Source organism: Lepidochelys kempii, chromosome 14, assembly GCF_965140285.1.
Source record: "Lepidochelys kempii isolate rLepKem1 chromosome 14, rLepKem1.hap1, whole genome shotgun sequence".
NCBI lineage: Eukaryota > Metazoa > Chordata > Testudines > Cheloniidae > Lepidochelys > Lepidochelys kempii.
Window position 1 is genome coordinate 45,291,422 of NC_136393.1, and position 27,265 is coordinate 45,318,686.

A 27,265-nucleotide genomic window follows, 5' to 3' on the forward strand; every position below is an offset into this window, starting at 1 on the left:
TCCAAAAGTGCAAAGTTTCAAAAAGTTGAATGAATAGAAGACTGTTGGAGGCGGAATAAATCTGGACAAGGAGAAGAAGTTTGGAGATAAATGTGAGAAACGATGGACATATGCTTTTCTGTTAAAATATTATATCTTTCCTGTTGAAGAAAAAAATCCAGAATACTTAACGTGGTTGTTTTAGTGAAATAAAACAATTTAAACGTCTGTCTGGTGATGTTCTCCTCCACAGGGTGGCATGAATGAAATAACCAAACAATGAAATAACCAAATGCAAATAAATGAAATGAAATAACCAAACAATCATTCATTGTCTGATTTAGCTTTAAAACTAACCTCAAAAGTTTGCAAATAAATCGGTGTTTTAAAATGTATAGTGTGTACCTTCTAAAAATGCAACCTACATCTATCTCTGAGTTGTGTAGAATATCATGGAGCAGGTCCTCAAGGAATCAATTCTGAAGCACTTAGAGGAGAGGAAAGTGATCAGGAACAGTCAGCATGGATTCACCAAGGGCAAGTCATGCCTGACTAATCTAATTGCCTTCTATGACGAGATAACTGGCTCTGTGGATGAAGGGAAAGCAGTGGACGTGGTGTTCCTTGACTTTAGCAAAGCTTTTGACACTGTCTCCCACAGTCTTCTTGTCAGCAAGTTAAAGAAGTTTCGGCTGGACAAATGCACTATAAGGTGGGTAGAAAATTGGCTAGATTGTCGGGCTCAATGGGGAGTAATCAATGGCTCCATGTCTAGTTGGCAGACAGTATCAAGCAGAGTGCCCCAAGGGTAGGTCCTGGGGCCGGTTTTCTTCAATATCTTCATTAATGATCTGGAGGATGGTGTGGATTGCACCCTCAGCAAGTTTGCAGATGACACTAAACTGGGAGGAGTGGTAGATATGCTGGAGGGTAGTGATAGGATACAGAGGGACCTAGACAAATTGGAGGATTGGGTCAAAAGAAATCTGATGAGGTTCAACAAGGACAAGTGCAGAGTCCTGCACTTAGGACGGAAGAATCCAATGCACCGCTACAGAGTAGGGACCGAATGGCTAGGCAGCAGTTCTGCAGAAAAGGACCTAGGGGTGACAGTGGACGAGAAGCTGGATATGAGTGAACAGTGTGCCCTTGTAGCCAAGGCCAATGGCATTTTGGGATGTATAAGCAGGGGGATTGGCAGCAGATCGAGGGACGTGATCGTTCCCCTCTATTCGACATTGGTGAGGCCTCATCTGGAGTACTGTGTCCAGTTTTGGGCCCCACACTACAAGAAGGATGTGGAAATATTGGAGAGAGTCCAGCGGAGGGCAACAAAAATGATTAGGTGACTGGAACACATGACTTACGAGGAGAGGCTGAGGGATCTGGGATTATTTAGTCTACAGAAGAGAAGAATGAGGGGAGATTTGACAGCTGCTTTCAACTACCTGAGAGGTGATTCCAAAGAGGATGGTTCTAGACTATTCTCAGTGATAGAAAATGACAGGACAAGGAGTAATGGTCTCAAGTTGCAGTGGGGGAGATTTAGGTTGGATATTAGGAAAAACTTTTTCACTAGAAGGGTGGTGAAACACTGGAATGCGTTACCTAGGGAGGGGGTGGAATCTCCTTCCTTAGAAGTTTTTAAGGTCAGGCTTGACAAAGCCCTTGCTGGGATGATGTAACTAGGGATCGGTCCTGCTTTGAGCAGGGGGTTGGACTAGATGACCTCCTGAGGTCCCTTCCAACCCTGATATTCTAGGATTCTATGATCTATTAAGATTATAAAAACCAAGAATGCACTTTTCTGTAGAATACCATGATTAAATCGAGTCTTCCAGACTAGTGGTTTAAATCAAATCCACCCTGCTGCATCGCTGTGTAAACAACAAACCCCTCCACGCTCTGCTCACACACAGCCACTGGCTGCACTGTACTGACTGTGACTAGCCAGACACTCATGAAGTTACTAAAGGACTCAGCAACATCAGCCACTTTTCTACTCCCAGCCTTGCACCCCCGGAATCTGCATCTTGGACTGCTCAGTCTGTTCACTCTGCTGGACAAACTCAATAATTAGTGGGTCACCCCCCCCGCCCCCCCGACAAAGGGGTCGGATTAGGTCGTAGCCTTGTTCTCTCAAGTCAAATCCCCCAAACACTTCAAGGAAAACACACAGGTCCAGACAAAACACTAAAATCAGTTTATTAACTGGAACAAGGAGGTTTTCAGGGATCACAAGGGAGAAAGATGTGAAAGGTCAGAACTAGTTAAATCTATACAGTTAAAACATGCATTTTAAATCGTAAATTTTACCAATCTAAGGAAAATGCAAAGCAAGCAGGTTTTCGCACCCCGCCCGCTATTGCAAGCGGTTCACAGTTCTTCGTACCCAGGAGGGATTTCCTTCCCGCCTTGGTGCATCCTCCCCAGTCCAAGGCCTCTGTGGCCTTTCAAGGCATATCCTTGATTTCTGTAAAGATGGGAGAGGAGAGGTGAAAATGGAGGCAATTCTCCCTTCTGCTTTTATACCATTCTCTTCTTTGAGATTCAAGCTCCAGCCAGGGGGCAGGCAACAATCAGTCTGTGGCCAAAGTGAGCATCCAGCCGTCCTTCTGGTGAATTGTAACTCTCTTGTTCACAGCTCCACAGCTGGTGAATGGCCAGCTAAGCAATTAAGGGCCACTTAGCACCTAGCTGGTCTGCAGGTACCATTGTCTCTAAAGAGTGAGTCTTCATTCTGGGCGTTTTCCAGCTTTCCAGCATGTAACAAATGTACAGCAAACTCTCAGAGCTCCATGGACAGCGCTGATAGACACATTTCAACAGGACAATAATATTCACCACTTGATAACTTTTCCTAGGATACTTCACAAGACATACTTTGGAGAAGATTTATCCTTCTGTAAACGTGGTGGCCATAAGAGTGTAGACCAGTGGTTCTCAAAAGTGTTTCACTGGCCCCCCCTTCTTTGTGTGTGTGGTCATTTACGCCCCCGCCCTCACAAGCACATATATGGCCACCCAGCTCTAAAGGCAGAGTCGCTGCTGGCAATGCGCCCGGCTCTGAAGGCCTCCAGCAGCAGCACAGAAGTAAGGGTGACCGAGTGAAAAGTGATATTCGTCAACATCACTGTTCACAGCAGACTTATCACCCCATTGCCACCCTGATTTCTGCCTTGCTGCTCCACCTGGCTTTTGAGAGCCTGAGCATTTATCCCCAACTCCCAGATAGGCCAGGTCCTTCTTCAAGAGTCCCAGCCAGAGGTCACGCCTCCCTTGACATATTCCTGTGCCTCCATTGGGAGGACATGCCCCACAGTTTGAGAATTACTAGTGTAGACAGTCACCATTGCGATCGGAACCCAAGATGGTAACACCTGCTCCTTTCTGTCTGTGGGATCCCCAGAGAAAATGTCCGAGCAGGAGAGAGGAACAGATCTCACTGATATTAACCTTGCAAAACACATTTTGGTGATTTCAGCTATAAACATTCCCTCCATCCTTCAGCCCCTAACCCCAGTGATTTCAAGGAGAGGGAGCTGGAATTGGGCAGGTGACATGAGCGATGGGTATAATCTCTGAATTAACAGAATACAGGAACCCTTTCCATAAATTGTTAACCTCTAAAAACATATAGCTAAACAGACCAGGACAGTTACCCCTCTTCCAAGTCTTTAACATGTTTACATTTTAAACTCTAGCTTCATGAAGGTGGAAACACTTTTAAAATCTCATTCTAAAAGTTGAATCTGAGTCAATTACATACAAGTTGCTTAACCCTTTCTTACCATGTGTCAAAGAAATTTAAATCTTGTGTGGATTCTTCCATGTTTAACGAGGTCTGACGTCCGTATGAAACTTTTCCCACATTCCAAGCACTTGTGGGGTCTCTCTCCTGTGTGGTTTTTCTGATGATAACCAAGGCCTGAACTCGAAGTGAAACTTTTCCCACATTCCAAGCACTTGTGGGGTCTCTCTCCTGTGTGGCTTTTCTGATGATAACCAAGGCCTGAACTCGAAGTGAAACTTTTCCCACAGTCCAAGCACTTGTGGGGTCTCTCTCCCGTGTGGCTTTTCTGATGATAACCAAGGCCTGAACTCGAAGTGAAACTTTTCCCACAGTCCAAGCACTTGTGGGGTCTCTCTCCTGTGTGGCTTTTCTGATGATAACCAAGGCCTGAACTCGAAGTGAAACTTTTCCCACAGTCCAAGCACTTGTGGGGTCTCTCTCCTGTGTGGCTTTTCTGATGATAACCAAGGCCTGAACTTGAAGTGAAAGTTTTCCCACAGTCCAAGCACTTGTGGGGTCTCTCTCCTGTGTGGCTTTTCTGATGATAACCAAGGCCTGAACTCGAAGTGAAACTTTTCCCACAGTCCAAGCACTTGTGGGGTCTCTCTCCTGTGTGGACGGCCTGATGACGAACAAGGCCTGATTTCCCCTTGAAACTTTTCCCACAGTCCAAGCACTTGTGGGGTCTCTCTCCTGTGTGGCTTTTCTGATGATAACCAAGGCCTGAACTTGAAGTGAAAGTTTTCCCACAGTCCAAGCACTTGTGGGGTCTCTCTCCTGTGTGGCTTTTCTGATGATAACCAAGGCCTGAACTCGAAGTGAAACTTTTCCCACAGTCCAAGCACTTGTGGGGTCTCTCTCCTGTGTGGCTTTTCTGATGATAACCAAGGCCTGAACTCGAAGTGAAACTTTTCCCACAGTCCAAGCACTTGTGGGGTCTCTCTCCTGTGTGGACGGCCTGATGACGAACAAGGCCTGATTTCCCCTTGAAACTTTTCCCACACTGCAAGCACTTATGGGGTTTTTCTCGTGTGTGGATTGCCTGATGATTAACAAGCTGTGACTTCCGCTTGAAACTTTTCCCACACTGCAAGCACTTATGGGGCCTCTTTCCTCTGTGGACTGCCTGATGTTGAACAAGGGTTGACCTTAGTATGAAACTTTTCCCACAGTCCAACCACTTGTGGGGTCTCTCTCCTGTGTGGATTGCCTGATGATGAACAAGGTCTGATTTCCGCTTGAAACTTTTCCTACAGTGCAAGCACTTGTGGGGTCTCTCTCCTGTATGGACTGCCTGATGACGAACAAGGTCTGATTTCCCCTTGAAACTTTTCCCACAGTGCAAGCACTTGTGGGGTCTCTCTCCTGTGTGGCTTTTCTGATGATAACCAAGGCCTGAACTCGAAGTGAAACTTTTCCCACAGTCCAAGCACTTGTGGGGTCTCTCTCCTGTGTGGGTTTTCTGATGATTACCAAGGCCTGAACTCGAAGTGAAACTTTTCCCACAGTCCAAGCACTTGTGGGGTCTCTCTCCTGTGTGGATTGCCTGATGATTAACAAGCTCTGACCGCCATCTGAAACTTTTCCCACAGACCAAGCACTTGTGGGGTTTTTCTCCTTTGTGAATTCTTTTATGTTTAAGAAGGTAAGATTTCTGCATGAAAATTTTCCCACAGTCCAAGCACTTATGGGGCGTCTTTCCTGTGTGGACTGCCTGATGTTGAAGAAGGGTTGACCTTAGTTTGAAACTTTTCCCACAGTCCAAGCACTTGTGGGGTCTCTCTCCTGTGTGGCTTTTCTGATGATAAGCAAGGCCTGATTTCCCCTTGAAACTTTTTCCACACTCCAAGCACTTGTGGGGTCTCTCTCCTGTGTGGCTTTTCTGATGATAACCAAGGGCTGATCTCCAAGTGAAACTTTTCCCACAGTCCAAGCACTTGTGGGGTCTCTCTGCTGTGTGCCTTTTCTGGTGATAACTAAGGGCTGATGTCGAAGTGAAACTTTTTCCGCAGTCCAAGCACTTGTGGGGTCTATCTCCACTGTGGATTCTCTGATGATTAACAAGGCTTGAGCTCACTGTGAAACTTTTCCCACACTCCAAACACTTATGGGATCTTTCTCCTTTGTGAATTGTTTTATGTTTAAGAACGTCTGATTTCCGCTTGAAACTTTTCCCACAGTCCAAGCACTTGTGGGGTCTCTCTTCTGTGTGGACTGCCTGATGTTGAACAAGGTCTGACCTGTGTATGAAACTTTTCCCACAATCCAGGCATTTATGGGGTCTCTCTCCTGTGTGGACTGCCTGATGTTTAACAAGGTGTGACCTGTGTATGAAACTTTTCCCACAATCCAAGCATTTATGGGGTCTCTCTCCTGTGTGGACTGCCTCATGAATAACAAGGTCTGACCTCCATATAAAGCTTTTCCCACAGTCCAAGCACTTGTGGGGTTTTTCTCCTTTGTGAATTCTTTTATGTTTAAGAAGGCATGATTTCTGCATGAAACTTTTCCCACAGTCCAAGCACTTATGGGGTCTCTCTCCTGTGTGGATTGCCTGATGACGAACAAGGTCTGATTTCTGCTTGAAACTTTTCCCACAGTCCAAGCACTTGTGGGGTCTCTCTTCTGTGTGGCTTTTCTCATGTGAATCTAGTGCTGACTTTGAACTGAAACATTTCCCGCATTCAACGCATTGAATGGGCTTGTCTACAGTGTGGCTTCTCCCATGGTCATTGAGATCTGTGCGCTTATTGAAGCTTTCCCCACTGTCCAAGCATTGAAATGGTTTCTCTCCCGTATGGACTGTCTGATGTGTAACAAGTTGTGATCTCACAATGAATCCTTTCCCACACTCAAGGCAGTGCCAGAGTGTCTCTTCCTTGGGATTTGTCTGCTGCTCTCTGGGATTCTTGTCTCCACCCCCACCGTTAAGAGATTCATCCACTTTCTTCCTGGGTTGGTTTATCAGAAGCCTCTCTGACCTGTGCCAATTTCCCCAGGCTTCTCTCTGATTCCAGCAATGGGAAAAATTCCCTTCAGCTCTTCCCAAAAAGGTCCCCTGTGGTTCCACTTCCCCAGGAACTGCCTCATGATGATTCCCCTCCTTCTTCTCACTCCCTCGCTCAGCACCTGCTGGGAGAGACACAATCCAGAGAGGAGTCATTGTGCTGGGGAGAAAGAGGAATAGCACTGAGGGAAAAGCCAACACAAAGACTGAGCAGTTGCATTCTGCCTCCACATCCCACCCAAACACTTACAAGAAAGGAGAGACAGAAAGGGTGGAATGGTGTGAGGAATATCTGCTGACCATAGCCCTGCTCTCGGTGAGATGAAGAAGAACTGAGGGCGTTACTCACATCATATTTTGGGATTCTCAACTTTTTCCTTCATTCCCTAGATGGTTTCTCTGTCAGTCCTCACCTTTGCTGGTGCATCTCAGAAGCCTTCTGTCCTTGAAATCCTGGAGATCGGACACCCACAGCTCTTCCCCTCGTTCCAGCCGGGCGATAAGCTCAGGTTTGGGAATGGGAAATCCTGTGCAGAAGGTGAAATGTGTCCAGATCAGGGTGCATGGACCATCGGTGGAGGATTTGTCACAAAGGACGTTCCGTGAGTGGAACCTGTCCCTGTGCTCTGCTGGAGGAACTTGGAATCCAAGAGGATGGGAACAGGGTCACTGAGCCCCCTTATGCAGAGGACATTGTCTGGGGAGGTGAGTTGAATTATTACTACACCCTCACTAGGCGTTCCCAGGATCTGTGCGCTCTGGGGGCCTTGCTGACTCACACAATGGTCTCGACTTCAGCCTGCCTCTTTCTAAACCTGCAGAGCCCAGAGCCCTCCCCATGCCTGGAGCTATTCCCAAGGAGGGAGATGAACAGAGATTGTATGTGCAGCCAAGAAACAATACAGAGAAGAAAAAACAATGCGGATTCATGCCCCTTTGAAAGCTGGAGGGGTGGGGATGGTTTAGCTTGTCCATTGAGTTTTGACTCCCGTGTCCCAGTGGAGAGGGCACTGAAATGCATGTATTTCTCACATGGCAGCTGTGCATTATGGATCCCATTCGCCTCTGCTGTAACTGACCAGGGAAAAACCTCACCACATTAAGACACGTAGACCCCACAGCTTCTAATAACTGAGGGGACGGGAATCCCTTACCCAGCGAGGTCACCGTCTCATAGTTCTCCTGCATGACGTCTCTGTAGAGGGCTCTCTGAGCGGGGTCCAGCAGAGCCCCCTGCCCCTGGGTGAAATAAATAGCCACCTCCTCGAAGGTCACCGGCATCTGAAACACCAAGAGTCCCCCACTCAGCACCTGCTGCCCCAGCCACAATCCAACTACTCATGGGAAAGGAAAAAAAAAACATGAAGCTGTGGGAGGGCCAGAGTAGCAGAATCCCACCCACACCCTGCTGAGAACAGCCAGGAGGCTTCAGGGGGCGGAGAAGGTGAGAGCTCCCTGTCCGCCCCAGCACAAGGAGCACGGCAGGATATTCTCATTTCCCACACGCCTGCCAGCCACAGACTGGGACAGGAAGCAGAGCTCTGAGCTGGGGACAGGGACAGGAATCCTGACAGCTTCCCTTCATATTTCACAGCAGCCCCAGGCAAGTGGGTTCAGGATCCAGCGCTGGGAGCCTGGAAAATGTTCCCAGCCCTGCCGAGGTGGTTATATCCTGCCTGAGAAATGGGGGAATGTCCCCTTCCCCTTTCCCTGCCACAATAGGCCTACTTAGTAAATCAGTAGGTTAATCAAACCCTCTCTCCTCCCTCCACCGCCCAGCAGCTCCCTGAAAATCCCCTACCTGAGCTGGCTCCAACACAGCCATTTCCCTTCTCTGTCCCCTGGAAGACTGGCCGATCTTTGGTGAAACGTGGTCCTGATTCCTCAGCCTGTCGGGGCGAGAGGGAGGTTACAAAAGGGGCTTCTGTCCGTGTCTCACCCCAATTCCCCCCAGACTCTTCAGATCCTCCCACTAACAGCATCTCTGAGCCAAATGCTAAAGAAAAGGGAAGAACCAAAAGGGCCACTTTGGGAGATTTCCCCCCATTGCAGTGTAAACCCCTCTGCCTTAACAATACCTGCAGACCTCTGGTGGTGTCACCTGAAGATTGAGCTGCCCTGGACTCCCCCGGCAGCCCCCAGGGACAGGCAGGAAGAGGCTTAACCCAATTGGCCCATCCGCGCACCCCCCTGCCTGAGACAGCAGTGACTCCGGTCTGACTCTGGTGTGGCTGAGATCTGAACCCTACAGGGAAATCAGACCACGGCCCTGGGCAGCCCCCAACACTCAGGGCACACAGACCCCACAACCACAGGGGTGTCTGACAATAACGCACTCAGAGCCGGGTGGGGGGTTTGGGTTTTTTCCTTGTAGCTTCTGCACCCTGAGGGGTTAGTCCCCTGATCACTCCCAAAGCTGAGAAGAGTTTCTCTCCGCCCGCCTGCCCACATCCCCCCTTTCCCTCGCTGTGCCCCCCACTCACATCCTCCCCCATTCCCGACCTCGCTCCCCTCAGCCCCACAGTCTCCCGATCCTCCTCCATTGCCCCATCTTCCCTTCCGTGCACCCCTGCCCCCATCCCAGCCTGCCCCCGGCATCCCCTGCACCGGCCTCCGGCCCCTCTTTATCCTCCTCCCCCTGCAGCCCAGATGTGACGGGGGCGGGTGCCGCTGCAAGGGGGGGATGGGAGGGTCTCTCTTACCTTCCCCCCGAGCGGGGCCCCCCGGGGCAGGGGCCGGGCCGGGAAGGGGCCCTGGCCGGGCTGGGGGCTCTGCCCTGGGAGAGGCTCCCGGGGAGCAGCGGGCAGGGCCCGGCTGGAGGTTCCCCTCTCCCGGCTGCAGCCCGGGCTCCGGGCTCCTAGCACCAGCCGCCGGGGCGCGGGGATCTCGCCGGGAGCCAGAGTCCCCGCAGCGGCTGCGAGTCACTTCCTGGGCCGGGCTGAGCCCCGCGATCGCTCCCCCCAGAGCCGCCCCCCAGCCGCTCCTGGGTCCTAGCGATCAACTCACCGAAGGATCAGCATCCCTGTGCCCGGCTCCTGTTACACTCACAGGCTCCAAGGTCACAAGGGACCATCATGAGCATCTTGCCCAGGGGTTCTCACCACCAAATTTGGTGGCCTCAGAGTGTGGCCAGCAACTCTCGCTGGTGCCCGCTCTCACACTTGCCCCTATAATCTAATTAACTTTAGTAGAAACCAATCAATATGCACAGAGGTAAGAGGGGGGAACACTCCCCCTAGTGTGGGGAACTTTTCTGCCTTCTACCGAGCACCAGAGGAACTGGCAAGCAAAAGGATCTGAGTCCTTTACCCAGAGGCCTGCATGACATCGAGGACCCCTCCCCTCTCCCCCGCCAGCCCGCTTCCACTCTGGACCCGTAACCCCAAGGCTGGGCCCAGGGCTCCTGAGGTGCTCGACCCCCAATCTTGTGATCACTCAGGAAAGCTGTCCCCACTGTGGGGTGTTCTCTCCACTCTGGATGCTTCCTTGATCATTGCACAGAGTTAAGAACAAATACAATTTATTAAACAGAAAGTAATATAAAAATAAAGAGAAAAGTGGAAAAGATGAAAGGAAAACATGTCACCTCGCTCTGTGGGGGGGGACCCCAAACAACCCTCTCTGGAATGCCAGGGCACTTCACAGTCTGTCCCTCCCACGTCCCAGTCCTCCTGCCCAGGCCCTGGGTGTGCTGCAGGCATGCCCAGGGTTAGACACTAACTCTGGTGTTGGCCTCAGGCTCTAGGTGGCAGGACCCTTCTTCCTAGCATCAGCTGCTTCCTGTCAGGGTTATGATCCCCCACCCAGTCTGGCCTGCAAGGCCTCTTGGCTGAGGGCCTCTCCTTCCCCTGGGCCCTTTGCCCAGGGTCCCCTTCGCTCACTGCTCCCGGCTGCTCCAGTTTCCCTCTGCCTCCAGCCCAGCCCAGCCCTCCTCTCTCCTTAGCCCCTCCTGCTCTGCTCTAGCCCAGCCAGCTCCAGCTGACACAAAGGAGAGGACCTGGCTGCTGACTCCCTCATTGGCCTGCCTGCCCTGTCAATCAGGCTGACCTACAGCATTGCCCCTCCCCCACCCCCACCCCCATCAGTCTCAGGGTCTTCATTTCTCATTGGCCCTCCCCCTTTCTTTTGGTGTTCGGGGAAGGCCTAAGTAATGGCCAACCCATTAAGTTTCAGTAAGGGGCCAACAATCCCCTTACTCCTATAAACATGAAAATCATAGTTTCTTTATTGGCAGTTAGTAAATCCGCTGCTGTGAAAAACGGTATTTCTACGTTTGCTAAAAATTTTTTCAACCTCTCAGCTAGCGACTCGGGTTGCCAATTTGGAAATATTTTAAAAATGGACACTCAAGTCGGAATGCTGCAACCTCCCCTGCCCCGCCTCTTCCCCCCAAGGTCCCAACCCTGCCCCACCTCTTCCCTCCAAGGCCCTGCTCCGACTCCACCTCTTCCTCCAAGGGTCTACCCGCCCTCCACTTCTCTTTCCCCCTTCCCTGCCTAGGTCAGGAAGGGCTTGTCTGTGGAGCCGGGGCTGGGAGCTGCAGCTGCCCAGTGCAGGTAGGAGGCAGCCCCGGCTGAGTTGGGTCTAATGGGAGTGATGACCCAGTGCCTCCCCACCCGCAGTAACTCGACTTTGGCTGTCCGGTCAGTAGATGTGATCGGACACTGTCAGGTCCCCTTTTCCACTGGACTTCATGGTTGAAAACCGGGCACCTGGTCACCCTAACAGCACCCACTGTGCCAGAAGTGCTGGGAACGCGTCAGGGACAAGTTCTGCTTTCCGATGGTGGAGGAAGGAACCAGGGGGCAGGTGGGTTAGACTCAGTTCTGACCAGCAGGGAAGAATTCATTGGTCGAGATGAAACTACTGTAAAGTGGGTGCACAACTAAAGACTGCACTCAGAGTAGTTATTTATGGTCTGGTGTCAAACTGGGAGGGGAATGGTGCGGGGGGGGCGGAGGAGGGAGAAGCTCCAGGTGGCCTCCCTCGCTCTTTATGGGGAAGAGGGAGTGGGGGGGGGGCAGCCCAGCAGGGAACGGGGTCTAGATGGGGAGCAATTCACACAGAGCTTGTACCGCAGCCACGTTCCTGGGAGAGAGATGCTGCTGGAGTTGGCAGAGCGGGCTCTCAGTTCCCCACATTGCCCCTCCTAGGTCGGTGGAAGTGCTCCTGGTGAGGACACACCCCACCGACCCAAGGAGGACAGTGTGGACATCATCGACCGCAATCATTACTGGAGTGGTTATAAGTCAACCTAATACAGGTCAACTTAAGTTTGCAGTGTTGACGTACCCTTACAAACAAAAGGATTTCTCTAACCCAAAAGCTTTCAGCAGTCCATGCTCTTTGGAAAGCCTTCCAGCTCGGACCACTCCCCCAGCTCAATGATGCTCCTACTGTCTTTCAAGGGATCTTGCTGCCCTGAGTAGAGATGGGGCCAGAACCCCTTTCTCCACTTCTTGTACTTGGATCCTATATACTTGAAAAGTCTTTGCTGGGTCATGGGGTCAGGGAACTCCGTGGCATAAGTGAGCTACACACTGTACTACAGATGAATTGTAAGTTTCTTTGTTTACCCCTTTCTTCCTGTTGGTGGAAATCTCAGAGAATCCTTTAAGACTCAAAATCCGGGGAAGAAATTTACCCATTTTCTTCTCCAGTGGCTAAACCAGCTTTGCTTCTCGCCTCATTATTCGGCTGTATTAGTAACAAAAGTTTTAGCATCATCATAAAAGAAAGAGAACGAAAGAGAAAACAACCTTCCCATCTACAAATGATCTGGACCAAACCTAGAAAAAGCCGGGAAGCAATTTTACCAATAGATGGAAATGGGGCTCTAAGATCTGAAGATCCAACTGTGCTTTGAAGTTCATTGAGATTTCCCTGCCAACTCCAAGTGTCTGTGACACTTCCTTCTCCAGCCCTCCGGAGTCTGACTAAGATCATAGACATCAAAGCTGTGACTCCTAAGCATGGAGAGCCAGGGACAGGGTGGTACGTGACACCGTGGGAGATGGAGGGATAGAACGGAGGCAGGTTAAACTTTCCATGGCTGGGACAGAGGCTGCTGTGTGGAGAGAGGAGCGTGACAGTGAGAGGGGAAGGAGGGAATCTCTCGCACTCACCCCGTTGCCCTGAAATAGCACAGAAGCGAAAACTCCACATTTTACTGTCCCTTCTCCCACCTTTTTAGCATCTGGTTAATTCTGGCCCATAAGGGATAAAATGTAAAAGCAGTAAATGCTTGACTATCTGGGAATGAGACAACCTGGCCCCAAAGGGGGAACTCAGGGACTAGCAATCACTCTGCTAAAGGGAGGTCAGGCGTCAGAAACTGTGTTCCCGGCAGGCTACGCAGCTGCACTGCAGGCTATGGAGGGCCGTGGAGGCAGGCAGGGAGAGGAGCCCCTCCCCAGGCTTGGCCCAGGTCCATTGGAGCTGCTGGGGAGTGGAACCCCTCCCTCAGCATGGCCGAGGACCACAGGAGCCGCCGTGGCTGTGGAGAGCTGCCTCTGACCTGGCCCCAAACTCCTGTGGTGAGAGAGGGCTGGGGGAGTCCTCTCTCCACTGCAGTCTGAACCCCAAACCCCTCATCCCCAGTCCCAACCCCCACATGCCTAGCCAGAGCACTCACCCCTCCGCACCCCATCCCTCTGTCCCAGCCCTGAACCCCCTCTCACACGTCAACCTCCACATCCCCAGCCCCACCCCAGAGCCTGCACCTGAATCCAGAGCCCTCACCCCCTGCACCTCATCCCTGTCCCAGTCCTGAGCCAGTTCCCACACTCCGAATCCCTCGGCCCCACCCCCACCCCATTAATTTTGTTCTGTGCACCAATATGGAGATGATGTGTCACATACTGGTGCGTAGAACCAAATTCATTCCGCACTTGGACGTAAAAACTGAGGGAACACTGGTCAGAACGCATCAGATGCTGAGCGGGGTCCAGCAGAGCCCCCTGCCCCTGGGTAAAATACACAGCCACCTCCTCCAAGGTCACCGGCATCTGAAGCAACAAGAGTCCCCCGCTCAGCACTTGCTGCCCCTGCCACAGTCCCACTAATCATGGCAAAGAAAGAAAAGAGTGAAGGCCAGAGTAGCAGAATCCCACAGGCACCTGCTCAGAGCGGCCAGGAGGCTCCAGGGGCTGGGAGACGGTGAGAGCGCCTTGTCCCACCAGCACAGGGAGAAGGGGAGGGTCTTCTCATTTCTCACATGCCTGCCGGCCACAGGCTGAGTCGGCAAGCAGAGCTCTGAGCTGGGGATGGGGACAGGAATCCCGACAGCTTCCCTTCATATTTCACAGCAACTATTACGAATTATTCCAGTTAGGACAGACACAGTTCGTTTCTAGGCTGAGGCAACCAAATAAAGACAGACTGCAGAGTGTCTCAGAGTTTGTAGGTTTATTACGTTCGAGCGTGGTACCGTTTTCTTAAGCAGAGCGGGACCCCGATTACAGGTTACACAAAGATTATATACTGTTGGCAAAACATCCTGCCTGTGTGCCTCGGGGCGGGGGGTGGGGTGGGGGAGGCCTAACCCAATAAACAGGCCTTCTCCTTATCTATCACCAGTCCCCTGTAGCCACCTTCCCGCTGCAAAAACGCTGAATTAGCAGCTATTTCAGGCATGTCGGCTGGTTCCTGTCTCCTTTGTTTCTCTTCTCTTGAAACTGTCCAGACTGTCCACCCTGAAGGATCCTCCTCCCTTGGTACGTGGTGTGCTCGCTTCTAGTTAATGGCCGACAGGAAACCCAAAATGGAGTCACATATGCTAACAGGGTTAATTTCCCCTAACAATTATGAACAGGAGGCTGCCAGGCAACTTTCCAACACCACAATCTAAAGGCCACTGTCCTCCGATCCCACTGAGGAGTACCAAAAGAAACTACATCAACTGCTCAAGAAACTCCCTGCAACAGCACGGGAACAAATCCCTGCAACAGCACGGGAACAAATCTACACAGACAGACCCCTAGAGCCCCGACCAGGGGTATTCTATCTGCTACCCAAGATCCATAAACCTGGAAACCCGGGACACCCCATCATCTCAGGCATCGGCACTCTTACAGCAGGATTATCTGGCGATGTGGACTCTCTCCTCACACCCTATGCTACCAGCACTCCCAGCTGTCTTCGAGACACCACCGACTTCCTGAGGAAGTGAGGAGGGCTTTAAACTAGGTTCACCGGGAGAAGGAGACCAAAGCCCTGAGGTAAGTGAGCAAGCAGGATACCGGGAGGAAGCACAGGCAGGAACGTCTGTGCGGGGAGCGCTCCTACCTCAAACTGAGAATGAGGGGCCATCAGCAGGTTATCTCAAGTGCCTATATACAAATGCACAAAGCCTTAGAAACAAGCAGGGAGAACTGGAGGTCCTGGTGAAGGCAAGGAATTATGACGTGATTGGAATAACAGAGACTCGGTGGGAAAACTCAATGACTGGAGTACTGTCATGGATGGTTATAAACTGTTCAGGAAGGACAGGCAGGGCAGAAAAGGTGGGGGAGTAGCACTGTATGTAAGGGAGCAGTATGACTGCTCAGAGCTCCGGTACGAAACTGCAGAAAAACCTGAGTGTCTCTGGATTAAGTTTAGAAGTGTGAGCAACAAGAGTGATGTCGTGGTGGGTGTCTGCTACAGACCACCGGACCCGGGGGATGAGGTGGATGAGGCTTTCTTCCGGCAGCTTGCAGAAGCTACTAGATCGCACGCCCTGGTTCTCATGGGCGACTTTAATCCTCCTGATATCTGCTGGGAGAGCACTACAGCGGTGCATAGACAATCCAGGAAGTTTTTGGAAAATGTAGGAGACAATTTCCTGGTGCAAGTGCTGGCGGAGCCAACTAGGGGGAGAGCTTTTCTTGACCTGCTGCTCACAATTCACCGGGAAGAATTAGTAGGGGAAGCAAAAGTGGATGGGAATCTGGGAGGCAGTGACCATGAGTTGGTCGAGTTCAGGATCCTGACACAGGGAAGAAAGGTAAGCAGCAGAATACGGACCCAGGACTTCAGGAAAGCAGACTTTGACTCCCTCAGGGAACTGATGGGTAGAATCCCCTGGGGGAATAACATGAGGGGGAAAGGAGTCCAGGAGAGCTGGCTGTATTTCGAAGAGTCCCTGTTGAGGTTACAGGGACAAACCATCCCGATGTGTCGAAAGAATAGTAAATATGGCAGGCGACCAGCTTGGCTTAACGGTGAAATCCTTGCGGATCTTAAACATAAAAAAGAAGCTTACAAGATGAGGAAGATTGGACAAATGACCACGGAAGAGTATAAAAATGTTGCTCGGGCACGTAGGAATGAAATCAGGAGGGCCAAATCGCACCTGGAGCTGCAGCTAACAAGAGATGTTAAGGGTAACAAGAAGGGTTTCTTCAGGTATGTTGGCAACAAGAAGAAAGCCAAGGAAAGTGTGGGCCCCTTACTGAATGAGGGAGGCAACGTAGTGACAGAGGATGTGGAAAAAGCTAATGGACTCAATGCTTTTTTTGCCTCTGTCTTTACGAACAAGGTCAGCTCCCAGACTGCTGCGCTGGGCAACACAGCATGGGGAGTAGGTGGCCAGCCCTCTGTGGAGAAAGAAGTGGTTAGGGACTATTTAGAAAAGCTGGACGTGCACAAGTCCATGGGGCCGGATGCGTTGCATCTGAGAGTGCTAAAGGAGTTGGCGGCTGTGATTGCAGAGGCATTGGCCATTAGTTTGAAAATTCATGGCGATCGGGGGAAGTCCCGGACGACTGGAAAAAGGCTAATGTAGTGCCCATCTTTAAAAAAGGGAAGGAGGAGGATCCTGGGAACTACAGGCCAGTCAGCCTTACCTTAGTTCCCGGAAAAATCATGGAGCAGGTCCTCAAGGAATCAATCCTGAAGCACTTGCATGAGAGGAAAGTGATCAGGAACAGTCAGCATGGATTCACCAAGGGAAGGTCATGCCTGACTAATCTAATCGCCTTCTATGATGACATTACTGGTTCTGTGGATGAAGAGAAAGCAGTGGATGTATTGTTTCTTGACTTTAGCAAAGCTTTTGACACAGTCTCCCACAGTATTCTTGTCAGCAAGTTAAAGAAGTATGGGCTGGATGAATGCACTATAAGGTGGGTAGAAAGTTGGCTAGATTGTCAGGCTCAACGGGTAGTGATCAATGGCTCCATGTCTAGTTGGCAGCCGGTATCAAGTGGAGTGCCCCAAGGGTCGGTCCTGGGGCCGATTTTGTTCAATATCTTCATAAATGATCTGGAGGATGGTGTGGATTGCACTCTCAGCAAATTTGTGGATGATACTAAACTAGGAGGAGTGGTAGATATGGTGGCAGGTAGGGACAGGATACAGAGGGACTTAGACAAATTGGAGGATTGGGCCAAAAGAAATCTCATGAGGTTCAACAAGGATAAGTGCAGGGTCCTGCACTTAGGATGCAAGAATCCAATGCACCGCTACAGACTAGGGACCGAATGGCTAGGCAGCAGTTCTGCGGAAAAGGACCTAGGGGTGACAGTGGATGAAAAGCTGGATAGGAGTCAACAGTGTGCCCTTGTTGCCAAGAAGGCCAATGGCATTTTGGGATGTATAAGTAGGGGCATAGCCAGCAGATCGAGGGACGTGATCGTTCCCCTCTATTCGACATTGGTGAGGCCTCATCTGGAGTACTGTGTCCAGTTTTGGGCCCCACACTATAAGAAGGATGTAGAAAAACTGGAGAGAGTCCAGCGAAGGGCTACAAAAATGATTAGGGGTCTGGAACACATGACTTATGAGGAAAGGCTGAGGGAACTAGGATTGTTTAGTCTGCAGAAGAGAAGAATGAGGGGGGATTTGATAGCTGCTTTCAGCTACCTGAGAGGTGGTTCCAAAGAGGATGGATCTAGACTATTCTCAGTGGTAGCGGATGACAGGACAAGGAGTAATGGTCTCAAGTTGCAGTGGGGGAGGTTTAGGTTGGATATTAGGAAAAACTTTTTTACTAGGAGGGTGGTGAAACACTGGAATGCGTTACCTAGGGAGGTGGTAGAATCTCCTTCCTTAGAAGTTTTTAAGGCCAGGCTTGACAAAGCCCTGGCTGGGATGATTTAATTGGGGATTGGTCCTGCTTTGAGCAGGGGGTTGGATTAGATGACCTCCTGAGGTCCCTTCCAACCCTGATATTCTTTGATTCTATGATTCTATGAAACTACAACGTATTGGTGATCTTCCTGAAAACACCATCCTGGCCACCATGGATGTAGAAGCTCTTTACACCAATATTCCACACAAGGATGGGCTACAAGCTGTCAGGAACATTATCCCTGATGAGGCCACGGCACACCTGGTGGCTGAGATTTGTGACTTTGTGCTCATCCACAACCATTTCAGATCTGGGGACTATTTATACCTTCAAGTCAGCAGCACTGCATGGCCCCACAGCATACCAACATCTTTATGGCTGACTTAGAACAACGCTTCCTCAGCTCTCGTCCCAGAGCGCCCCCTCCTCTATTTGCGCTACATTGATGACATCTTCATCATATGGACCCATGGGAAGGAGGCCCTTGAAGAATTCCACCTGGATTTCAACAATTTCCACCCCAGCATCGACCTCAGCCTGGACCAGTCCACACAAGAGATCCTGGACACTACAGTGCAAATAAGTGATGGTCACATAAATACCACCCTATACTGGAAACCTACTGACCTCTATACTTACCTACATGCCTCCAGCTTCCATCCAGGACACATCACACGATCCATTGTCTACAGCCATGCCCCAAGATACAACCACTTTTGCTCCAATCCCTCAGGCAGAGACAAACACCTACAAGATCTTTATCAAGCATTCTTAAAACTACAATACTCACAGACTGACAAAGCAAGATGGAGACCCAGAAGTCACCTTCTACAGGACAGGCCCAACAAGGGAAATAACAGAACACCACTGGCCATCATGTACAGCCCCCAGCTAAAACCTCTCCACCGCATCATCAACGATGTACAACCTATCCTGGAAAACGATTCCTCATTCTCACAGACAGTAGGAGGCAGGCCAGTCCTCGCTTACAGACAGCTCCCAATCTGAACCAAATACTCACCAGCAACTACACACCATACCACAGAAATGCTAACCCAGGAACCAATCCCTGCAACAAATCCCATTGCCAAATCTGTCCCCGTATCTACTCTAGCGACACCATCATAGGACCCAACCATAACAGCCACGCCATTGATAAAGAACCAGAAAACAACCCTATAATCATGTAAAGCTAGGCTTCTGTCTTTTTTCTATGCTTATCTGTCCTTTCCCTATGTTTATGGGTAGAAAGAATTTGAACTATGTGTAACCTGTACTCCCCGTTTGGGGAAGGAATTCCTTATACAGATGGGCCTCCATGTTCATACCTCAAGACTCAGACCAACAGGGGTTGACCGGTTTGAACTGGAAGAGATATCACAAAGTATGTTGAACCAAGCTATCAAAGCTCTACCTTGTTCTTTGTTCTGGGCTTCGCCATATTCCTCTGTGTAGGAATTGGTGAGCCCTTCAGCTGTTGTACTTGCTAGCATTAAAGTGCCTCTTTTTATCTAAGAGTCCTGACTCTGTGTTTGTTTGGCTAATACAGAAGTCCAGGGAAGGCTACCCTCCCAACCCTAGACGGGAGGGAAACTCTTTTTCCCTAACAAAATTGGGGGCTCGTCCGGGATTGCCGCTTCTCCGGACCGGTGGACGGTTGGGACTCTGAATCCTTCTTGCTGGCACCTGGGTTGCTTTAACCCTGAAGGCTTCCCGTCTCGCTTCCACCCGCTGCTTCGGCTAAATAAGGCATCCCTAAAGGCACTAGGGTCCAAACCTATTGGTGAACACCGGCCGGTGGGAACTTGGTGAGTTCTGAATTTTTCCTTTGTGATTGTCTAGACAACAGTCAGGGGTTCTGTCTTTTGGAAAAGACGGAAGGGGGGTCCAGTAGAATTGTCGATCCTTCTACGCCCCTGGGCTATATGTTAAAACATTATGATAGGGATATCAAGGCCTTACAATCGGATAGCAACAAAGCTGTGTATAAGTTTATATTTTTGTGTCAAGGTCCCTGGGTGGGAATGACGCAAGACGACCCAGAGCCAGGAAATCGCTGGCCGGGGGAAGGAACATTTGAGTTACATACTGTTGTTCAACTACGGAAAGCACTGTATGATTTGAAACCGCAGCAACTAAAGTATTCAGATGTATGGATAAGAGAGGCCGAACGGCGCAAAAGCACCAGTGGAACTACTAGTTTACGAATTGAGGAAGAAAAACTTAAAGCATGCGGCCTCCACCCTATAATCCAGGATCCGGTGATGCTGACCGGAAGCCAAAAACGCCAAAGTCTATTTATCCCCAACTCCCATTGAAAGAAGCAGGGGATCCTATACCACTGGAAGAATGTACCTGGATATGGGGTGGGATACCACCGCCCGGCCCCGACGCACCCACGTCCCCGGAGAGTGACCGGGCGCACTACAGAGAGAGGAGCGGCCCCGCTCTCCCGCTAGCTACTGATGCACCCACATCCGACACAGAGCAGGGGGATGCTCAGGAGGCTGGCACCTCTACAAGGGAGGTGGCAAATCTTGATCCGCGACACCTCAGTGATGCGACGCCTGCTAAAACCCGCTCTCAAGAGACACCTCAGGCAAAAGTTATTGGTGCTGTGATGGCTAGTGCAGTCCAAATGCCTATGCGACAACTACCAAGTGGTGTGGGGGGAACACAAATGGTGTATGTCCCTTTTACCAGCACGGATCTAATGAATTGGTCAGCTACTTTCCCCCCATTTCGAAAGTGTCCGGAAGAATTTATTAAAAAGTTGAAGGGTATTTTCACAATGTATAATTGTAACTATGATGATGTGGAGATGGTTTTGAATCAAGTACTAAGTGAGGGTGAGAAGGCAACGGTGTATAAGAAAGCCAGAGAGATGGTACAAGGCAAGGAGACATATCCGCAAGGGAAACCTGAAATGGATTGGGATGTTCCGGAAAACATTTGTGTGTGGGATAATATGAGAAAGCGAATTTTAGAAGCATTAGAGGAGAAGTCTAAGCCTGTTTATGATTGGGGAAAGGTGGATGCATGTGTTCAGAAGCACGATGAACACCCAGGGGAATTTTTCCACTGCCTGAGTAAGGTTTCAAAAAACCATGGCGGTTTAGATCCAGCCTCCCCTGTAGCAAAAACACAAGTGATCAGCCAGTATGTAAAAAACTTATTACCATTCGCTCGGAAGTATGTGTGTAGTCAACCAGCTTATGAAAACAAAACGCTGGAGGAGGTGGTGGGTTTAGCAGCCCATGCTTGGAGGAATAGAAAGGAATTGGACACTAGGAGGTCCGAAAAGCTTCTTGATCTGCAGTTGCAAGGGTTCCAAGACAGCTCTCGGGGACGAGACGCCAGCCGTAGGAGGGGAGGCTTTCGAGGAAGAGGCGGAAGGGGAGGCAGCTCTACCCAGGGATGGGAACCATAAGGTCAGAACTTCCAGCCACAGCCCGGGAGGGCAGGGCCAGATGAGTGCCGGCGGTGCTGGCAAAAGGGACACTGGGCTGCCCAGTGTCCGAATTACCCCCCCGAGTCAGCTGACCCTCTTATGCAAGCCTACCAAAGGGTTCAGGAAAAGGGGCAAGAAGAAGGAGGTACTGATTGAAAGCTAGCTGCCCACAATGCCTCGCTCCCCCCGCCGGAAACCCCCTCCACTTCTTGGACAGTGCAGCTGGATGCAAACCATCTGGAACTTCCCGTTGTGGTGGGAGGAAAAACTTATTCAATGTTAGTTGACACCGGAGCAGATAGAAGTACTCTACAGGACCCCAACCTCCCTACTACTTCTGCAACTGTAAAGGCTATAGGCATTGGTGGCTCAGACGGAGAAATTGTTTTTCGCTCCGGGGGTCCATGCAGCTGCAAAGGCCGTCATTGCACAGTGTGGGTTGTGTCAACGATATAATCATCAGGGAGCAATCAAACCACAAGTTATGGGACATAGCAAACTACCTGAGTACCCATTTGCTGTGGTCCAGATGGACTTCATGGATTTACCACCAGTGACAGGACGAAAACACTTGCTTGTCCTGGTTGACCTTTTTTCAGGGTGGGTTGAGGCGTTCCCCACATCCGTTTTGCTACGGATACTGAAAAGCAGATGCAGTATCCGTAGCAAAGTGTCTCCTCAAGGATATTATTCCCCGCTTTGGAGTAATGACTCGTTTGGAAAGTGACCAAGGACCCCATTTCACTTCCCAAATTATTCAGCATATAGCGAAAGCCTTAGGCATAAAACAGGCCTTGCATACCCCCTATCATCCACAAAGCTCAGGAAAAGTGGAAAGGGTGAATGGGCTGATCAAAACCCAATTAGCAAAGCTATGTGAGCAAACTGGATTACAGTGGCCTGAAGTGTTACCCATAGTGTTAACCAACCAGTATAATACAGCCCATAGGAAACACTGGCTGACACCGTTTGAAATTCTATTTGGCCGACCCTTGCCAATCCCCCTAACCAATACAAACGGATTTGTCCCAGCGAAAACGTCGTTAATGGCGGGACAAGATAAGTTGGCGGGTTACTGTCGCATGTTGCAAGATGCGTTAAGTGACGCGTGGGCCAAAGTAAAGGATGCCCAACCTTTACCACTTGATACTTGTGGACACACTCTTTTTCCAGGTAACTTTGTCTGTGTTAAAATCCATCGAAGGAAGCATTGCCTGGAACCACGGTGGTCGGCCCCTGCTCAAGTCCTTCTGACTACTCCGACTGCGGTAAAGATCGAGGGCATTGATAGATGGGTGCACTGCAGCCACTGTAAAAAGGTTCCTGCTCCAACGTCTCCAACGACTGCCATCACAACCGCCGCTCCTACATGAACTGTGTACCGGTCGGTCAGCGGGATCAGAAGCAGTTACAGAATTCTGGGACATTGGTTATACTGTTACAAATTGTACTGCCTTGTGTTTTGTTTGTAGTTGTTAGTGTTTACAATGTATGTACGGTTACGGGCATTAACCTGGAACCTTGCCCTAGGGAGTTGGGACAAAAACACGTTTTTACAATTAGCCCAAAATCTAACCAACTCCTGGAATGTTAGTGACTGTTGGGTGCGTTCCGACTTCTCCTCACATTCATTGCAAGGGTTCCCCATTTTGCCGGTTCCAGTACTCCTTGATTCTTGGCAAAATGGTTTGGCGTGGTACGGCCAAAAGGGAAAAAGGGGCAGGGGACCCATGGATTTTAGGAAGTGGATCCCAAACCATCGCCCAGACTTGCTTGTTAAGGCCCCCTTGTGCGTAGAGAAGAGGTCACTGCACTCCCAAGGTAAAACCACTCTGGGAAAATACCCAAAGACCTCCACTCTGGGAAAATTCCTCTGTGTAGGAATTGGTGAGCCCTTCAGCTGTCGTACTTGCTAGCATTAAAGTGCCTCATTTTATCTAAGAGTCCTGACTCTGTGTTTGTTTGGCTAATACAGAAGTCCAGGGAAGGCTCCCCCCCAACCCTAGACGGGAGGGAAACCCTTTTTCCCTAACACCATCAGGGGCACATTCACGTGCACATCTACCAATGTGATCTATGCCATCATGGGCCAGCAATGCTCCTCTGCCACGTACATTGGCCAAACCGGACAGTCTCTATGTAAAAGAATAAATGGACACAAATACGACATCAGGAACGGTAACGTACAAAAGCCAGTAGGAGAACATTTCACTCTCCCTGGACATTCAATAACAGATTTAAAAGTAGCCATCCTTCAACCAAAAAACTTCAAACACAGACTTCAGAGAGAAACTCCAGAGCGACAATTCATTTGCAAACTTAACACCATCAATTTGGGCCTGAATAGGGACTGGGAGTGGCTGGCTCACTACAAAACCAATTTCCCTCTCTTGGTATTGACCCCTCCTCATCAGTCATTGGGAGTGGACCACGTCCATCCTGTGTGGATTCTCCCATTTTTAATGAGGTATGATCTCTGTCTGAAACTTTTCCCACAGTCTAAGCACTTGTGGGGTCTCTCTCCTGTGTGGATTATCTGATGATAAACAAGCTCTGAACTTCTTCTGAAAGTTTTCCCACAGTCCAAGCACTTATGGGGTCTCTCTCCTGTGTGGATTGCCTGATGTTTAACAAGGTGTGACCTCTGCATGAAACTTTTCCCACAGTCAGAGCACTTGTGGGGTGTCTCTCCTGTGTGGCTTTTCTTATGTGATGTTCATGCTGCCTTTAACTGAAACGTTTCCCACACTCGAGGCACTGAATGGGCTTCTCTCCAGTGTGGCTTCTCCCATGGTTATTAAGATCTGAGAGTTTATTGAAGTTTTTCCCACAGTCCAAGCATTGAAGGGGTTTCTCTCCAGTATGGATTGTCTGATGTGTCACAAGCCGTGATCTCACAATGAATCCTTTCCCACACTCAAGGCAGTGCCAGGGTGTCTCTTCCTTGGGATTTGTCTGCTGCGCTCTGGGATCTTCATCTCCTCCTCCACTGTTAAGAGATTCATCCACTTTGTTCCTGGGGAGGTTTCCCAGAAGCCTCTCTGACCTGTGCCAATTTCCCCAGGCTTCTCCCTCTTCCGTGCAGTCATAAAAATTCCCTTCAGCTCCTCCCACCAAGGGCCCCTGTGGTTGCACTTCTCCAGGGACTTCCTGATGACGATTCCCCTCCTCATTCTCACTCCCTCACTCAGCACCTGCTGGGAGAGACTCAACTGAGACAGGAGTCATTGTGCAAGGGAGAGAGAGGAATAGCACCGAGGGAAACCCAACAGAAAGACTGAGCAATTGGATTCTGCCTCCACATCCCACCCAAACACTGACAAGGAAGGAAAGCTGGGAAACAAACTCCTGCAGCTAAGAGGCTGGGTGGAATGCCGTGAGCGATAACTGCTGACTACAGCCCTGTCCTGGCTGAGATGAGGAAGAATTGAGGGCGTTATTCACACCTTATTTGGGGATTCTCAAACTTTTCCTTCATTCCCCAGATGGTCTCTGTGTCAGTCCTCACCTGTGCGGGTGCATCCCTTCCTTCCTCACAGGCCTGGAGATCGGGCACCCACGGCTCATCCCCTTGCTCCAGCTGGGTGATCAGCTCAGGTTTGGAAATGGGAACTCCTGTGCAGAGGGTGGAATCAGACCAGATCAGGGTGCATGGAGCATTGGTGGAGGATCTGTCACAAAGGACATTCCGTGAGTGGAACCTGTCCCTGTGCTCTGCTGGAGGAACGAGAAATCCAAGAGGATGGGAACAGGATCACTGAGCCCCCTTGCGCAGGGGGACTTTATTAGGGAGGTGATTTGAATTATTACTACACCCTTACTAGGCGTTCCAGGATCTGTGTACTCTGAGGGCTTTGCTGACTCACACAAAGCTCTGGACTTAAACCCCTCCTCTTTATAAACCTGCAGACCCCAGAGCCCTCTCCATAGCTGGAGCTATTCCCAGGGAGGGGGGTCCGTTGGGTTTTGACTACCATGTCCTCCTGGAGGGGGCACGGAGATGCAAGTGTCTCTCATGGCAGCTGTGCATAATGGAACCCATTCGCCCCTGATCTCACTGACCAGGGAAGAAACTGACCAAATTCAGATACACAGGCCCCACGGCTTCCAATAACGGAGGGGACAAGAATCCCTTACCCAGCGAGGTCACCGTCTTGTAGTTCTCCTGCATGACGTCCCTGTAGAGGGCTCTCTGAGCGGGGTCCAGCAGAGCCTCCTGCCCCTGGGTGAAATACACAGCCACCTCCTCCAAGGTCACCGGCATCTGAAACAACAAGAGTCCCCCACTCAGCACCTGCTGCCCCAGCCACAATCCCACTAATCATGGCAAAGAAAGAAAAATGTGAAGCTGTGGGTGGGCCAGAGTAGCACAATCCCACAGGCACCCTGCTCAGAGCAGCCAGGAGGTTCCAGGGACTGGGAGACGGTGAGAGCTCCATGTCCCCACAGCACACGGAGAAGGGGAGGGTCTCCTCATTTCCCACACGCTTGCCAGCCACGGGCTGAGACGGGAAGCAGAGCTCTGAGCCAGGGACAGGGACAGGAATCCTGACAGCTTCCCTTCGTATTTCACAGCAGCCTCTGGCCAGTAAGGTCAGACTCCAGCATTGGGAGTTTGGACAATGTTCCCAGCCCTGTGTAAGGGGGTTATATCCTGTTTGAGAATTGGGGGAATGTCCCCTCCACCGCTCTCCTTCCAGCAATGGGCCTACTCAGAAAATCAGCAGGTTTCTCACACCCTGTTTCCTCCCTGCCTCTCCCTCACCCGCCCAGCAGCTCCCTGAAAATCCCCTACCTGAGCTGGCTCCATCACAGCCATTTCCCTTCTCTGTCTCCTGGAAGACTGGCCGATCTTTAGTGAAACGTGGACCTGATTCCTCAGCCTGTCGGGGCGAGAGGGAGGTTACAGAAGGGGCTTCTGTCCATGTCACACCCCGATTCCCCCCAGACTCTTCAGAGCCTCCCAGTAACAGCATCTCTGAGCCAAATGTTAAAAAAAGGGAAGAACCCAAAGAGCCACTTTGGGGGATTGGCCCCCATTGCAGTGTAAGCCCCTCTCCCTTACCAATAGCTGGAGCCCTCTGGTGACAACACCTGATGAATGAGCTGCCCTGGACTCCCGCGGCAGCCCCCAGGGACAGGCAGGCAGAGACTGATCCCATTGGCCCATCCCCCTGCCTGAGCCAGAAGTGACTCCGGTCTCACTCTGGTGTGGCTGAGATCTGAATCCTGCAGGGAAATTAGACGAGAACCTCGGGCAGACCCCAACACTCATGAGACACTGACCCCACCAGCACGGGGGTGTCTGACAATGACACACTCTGAGCAGGGTGTGTGTGTGTGGGGGGGGGGGCGGGTGGACACCCGGTTTTTGCTTTGTAGCTTCTGCACCCTGAGGGGTTAGTCCCCTGATCGCTCCCAAAGCTGGTTTGACCAGTTCCAGGAGAAGAGCTTCTCTCCGCCCCTCCCACCTCGTGTCCCATGGGGCGGAGAAGCTGCCTGGGCATCTCCCCCCGCCCGCCTCCCCACATCCCCCCTTTCCCTCGCTGTGCCCCCCACTCACATCTTCCCCCATTCCCGACCTCGCTCCCCTCAGCCCCGCAGTCCCCCGATCCTCCTCCATTGCCCCATCTTCCCTTCCGTGCACCCCTGCCCCCATCCCAGCCTGCCCCCGGCATCCCCTGCACCCGTCTCCGGCCCCTCTTTATCCTCCTCCCCCTGCAGCCCAGATGTGACGGGGGGGGCCGCTGCAGGGGGGGATGGGAGGGTCTCTCTTACCTTGCCCCCGAGCGGGGCCCCCCGGGGCAGGGGCCGGGCCGGGAAGGGGCCCTGGCCGGGCTGGGGGCTCTGCCCTGGGAGAGGCTCCCGGGGAGCAGCGGGCAGGGCCCGGCTGGAGGTTCCCCTCTCCCGGCTGCAGCGCGGGCTCCGGGCTCCCAGCACCAGCCGCCGGGGCTCGGGGATCTCGTCGGGAGCCAGAGTCCC

At 51.0% G+C, this 27,265-nt stretch overlaps 2 protein-coding genes across 3 annotated transcripts; both read right to left on the reverse strand.

Annotated features, from left to right (window-relative positions):
- Positions 1 to 9: 9 nt before the first annotated feature.
- LOC144929323 (uncharacterized) lies at positions 10 to 26,259 on the reverse strand. 2 transcript variants are annotated; one of them, XM_078848551.1, is made up of 4 exons: positions 26,111 to 26,259; positions 7,934 to 8,064; positions 7,193 to 7,306; positions 2,160 to 6,904 (listed from the first exon to the last, which is right to left on the reverse strand). In XM_078848551.1, the coding sequence occupies exons 1-4, from the start codon at positions 26,257 to 26,259 to the stop codon at positions 3,777 to 3,779; spliced, it is 3,522 nt and encodes a 1,173-aa protein (XP_078704677.1). In that variant the 3' UTR covers positions 2,160 to 3,776. The 2 variants fall into 2 exon arrangements, with proteins under 2 accessions (XP_078704676.1, XP_078704677.1); XM_078848550.1 differs by lacking the exons at positions 7,193 to 7,306; positions 7,934 to 8,064; positions 26,111 to 26,259 and adding an exon at positions 10 to 61 and having other exon boundaries at positions 3,771 to 7,174.
- On the reverse strand, positions 23,504 to 27,261 carry LOC140897517 (zinc finger protein 707). The gene is made up of 6 exons (XM_078848553.1): positions 27,062 to 27,261; positions 26,349 to 26,512; positions 26,079 to 26,166; positions 25,421 to 25,547; positions 24,792 to 24,898; positions 23,504 to 24,477 (listed from the first exon to the last, which is right to left on the reverse strand). Exons 3-6 carry the CDS (start codon positions 26,100 to 26,102, stop codon positions 24,178 to 24,180), a joined length of 558 nt encoding a protein of 185 aa, XP_078704679.1. The 5' UTR covers positions 26,103 to 26,166; positions 26,349 to 26,512; positions 27,062 to 27,261; the 3' UTR covers positions 23,504 to 24,177.
- Between the last annotated feature and the right edge of the window lie 4 nt (positions 27,262 to 27,265).

Coding starts and splice junctions, on each gene's coding strand:
- LOC140897517 (XM_078848553.1), bottom strand. CDS start 26,102: ATGGCTGTGATGGAGCCAGCTCAG. Junction 25,548..26,078: donor CTGTGATGGAGCCAGCTCAG/GTAGGGGATTTT, acceptor TTGTTGTTTCAG/ATGCCGGTGACCTTGGAGGA. Junction 24,899..25,420: donor CAAGACGGTGACCTCGCTGG/GTAAGGGATTCT, acceptor CCCTCTGCACAG/GAGTTCCCATTTCCAAACCT.
- LOC144929323 (XM_078848551.1), bottom strand. CDS start 26,259: ATGCTGTTACTGGGAGGCTCTGAAGAGTCTGGGGGGAATCGGGGTGTG. Junction 7,307..7,933: donor TGAGACGGTGACCTCGCTGG/GTAAGGGATTCC, acceptor CCTTCTGCACAG/GATTTCCCATTCCCAAACCT. Junction 6,905..7,192: donor TCTGAGATGCACCAGCAAAG/GTGAGGACTGAC, acceptor TGTCTCTCCCAG/CAGGTGCTGAGCGAGGGAGT.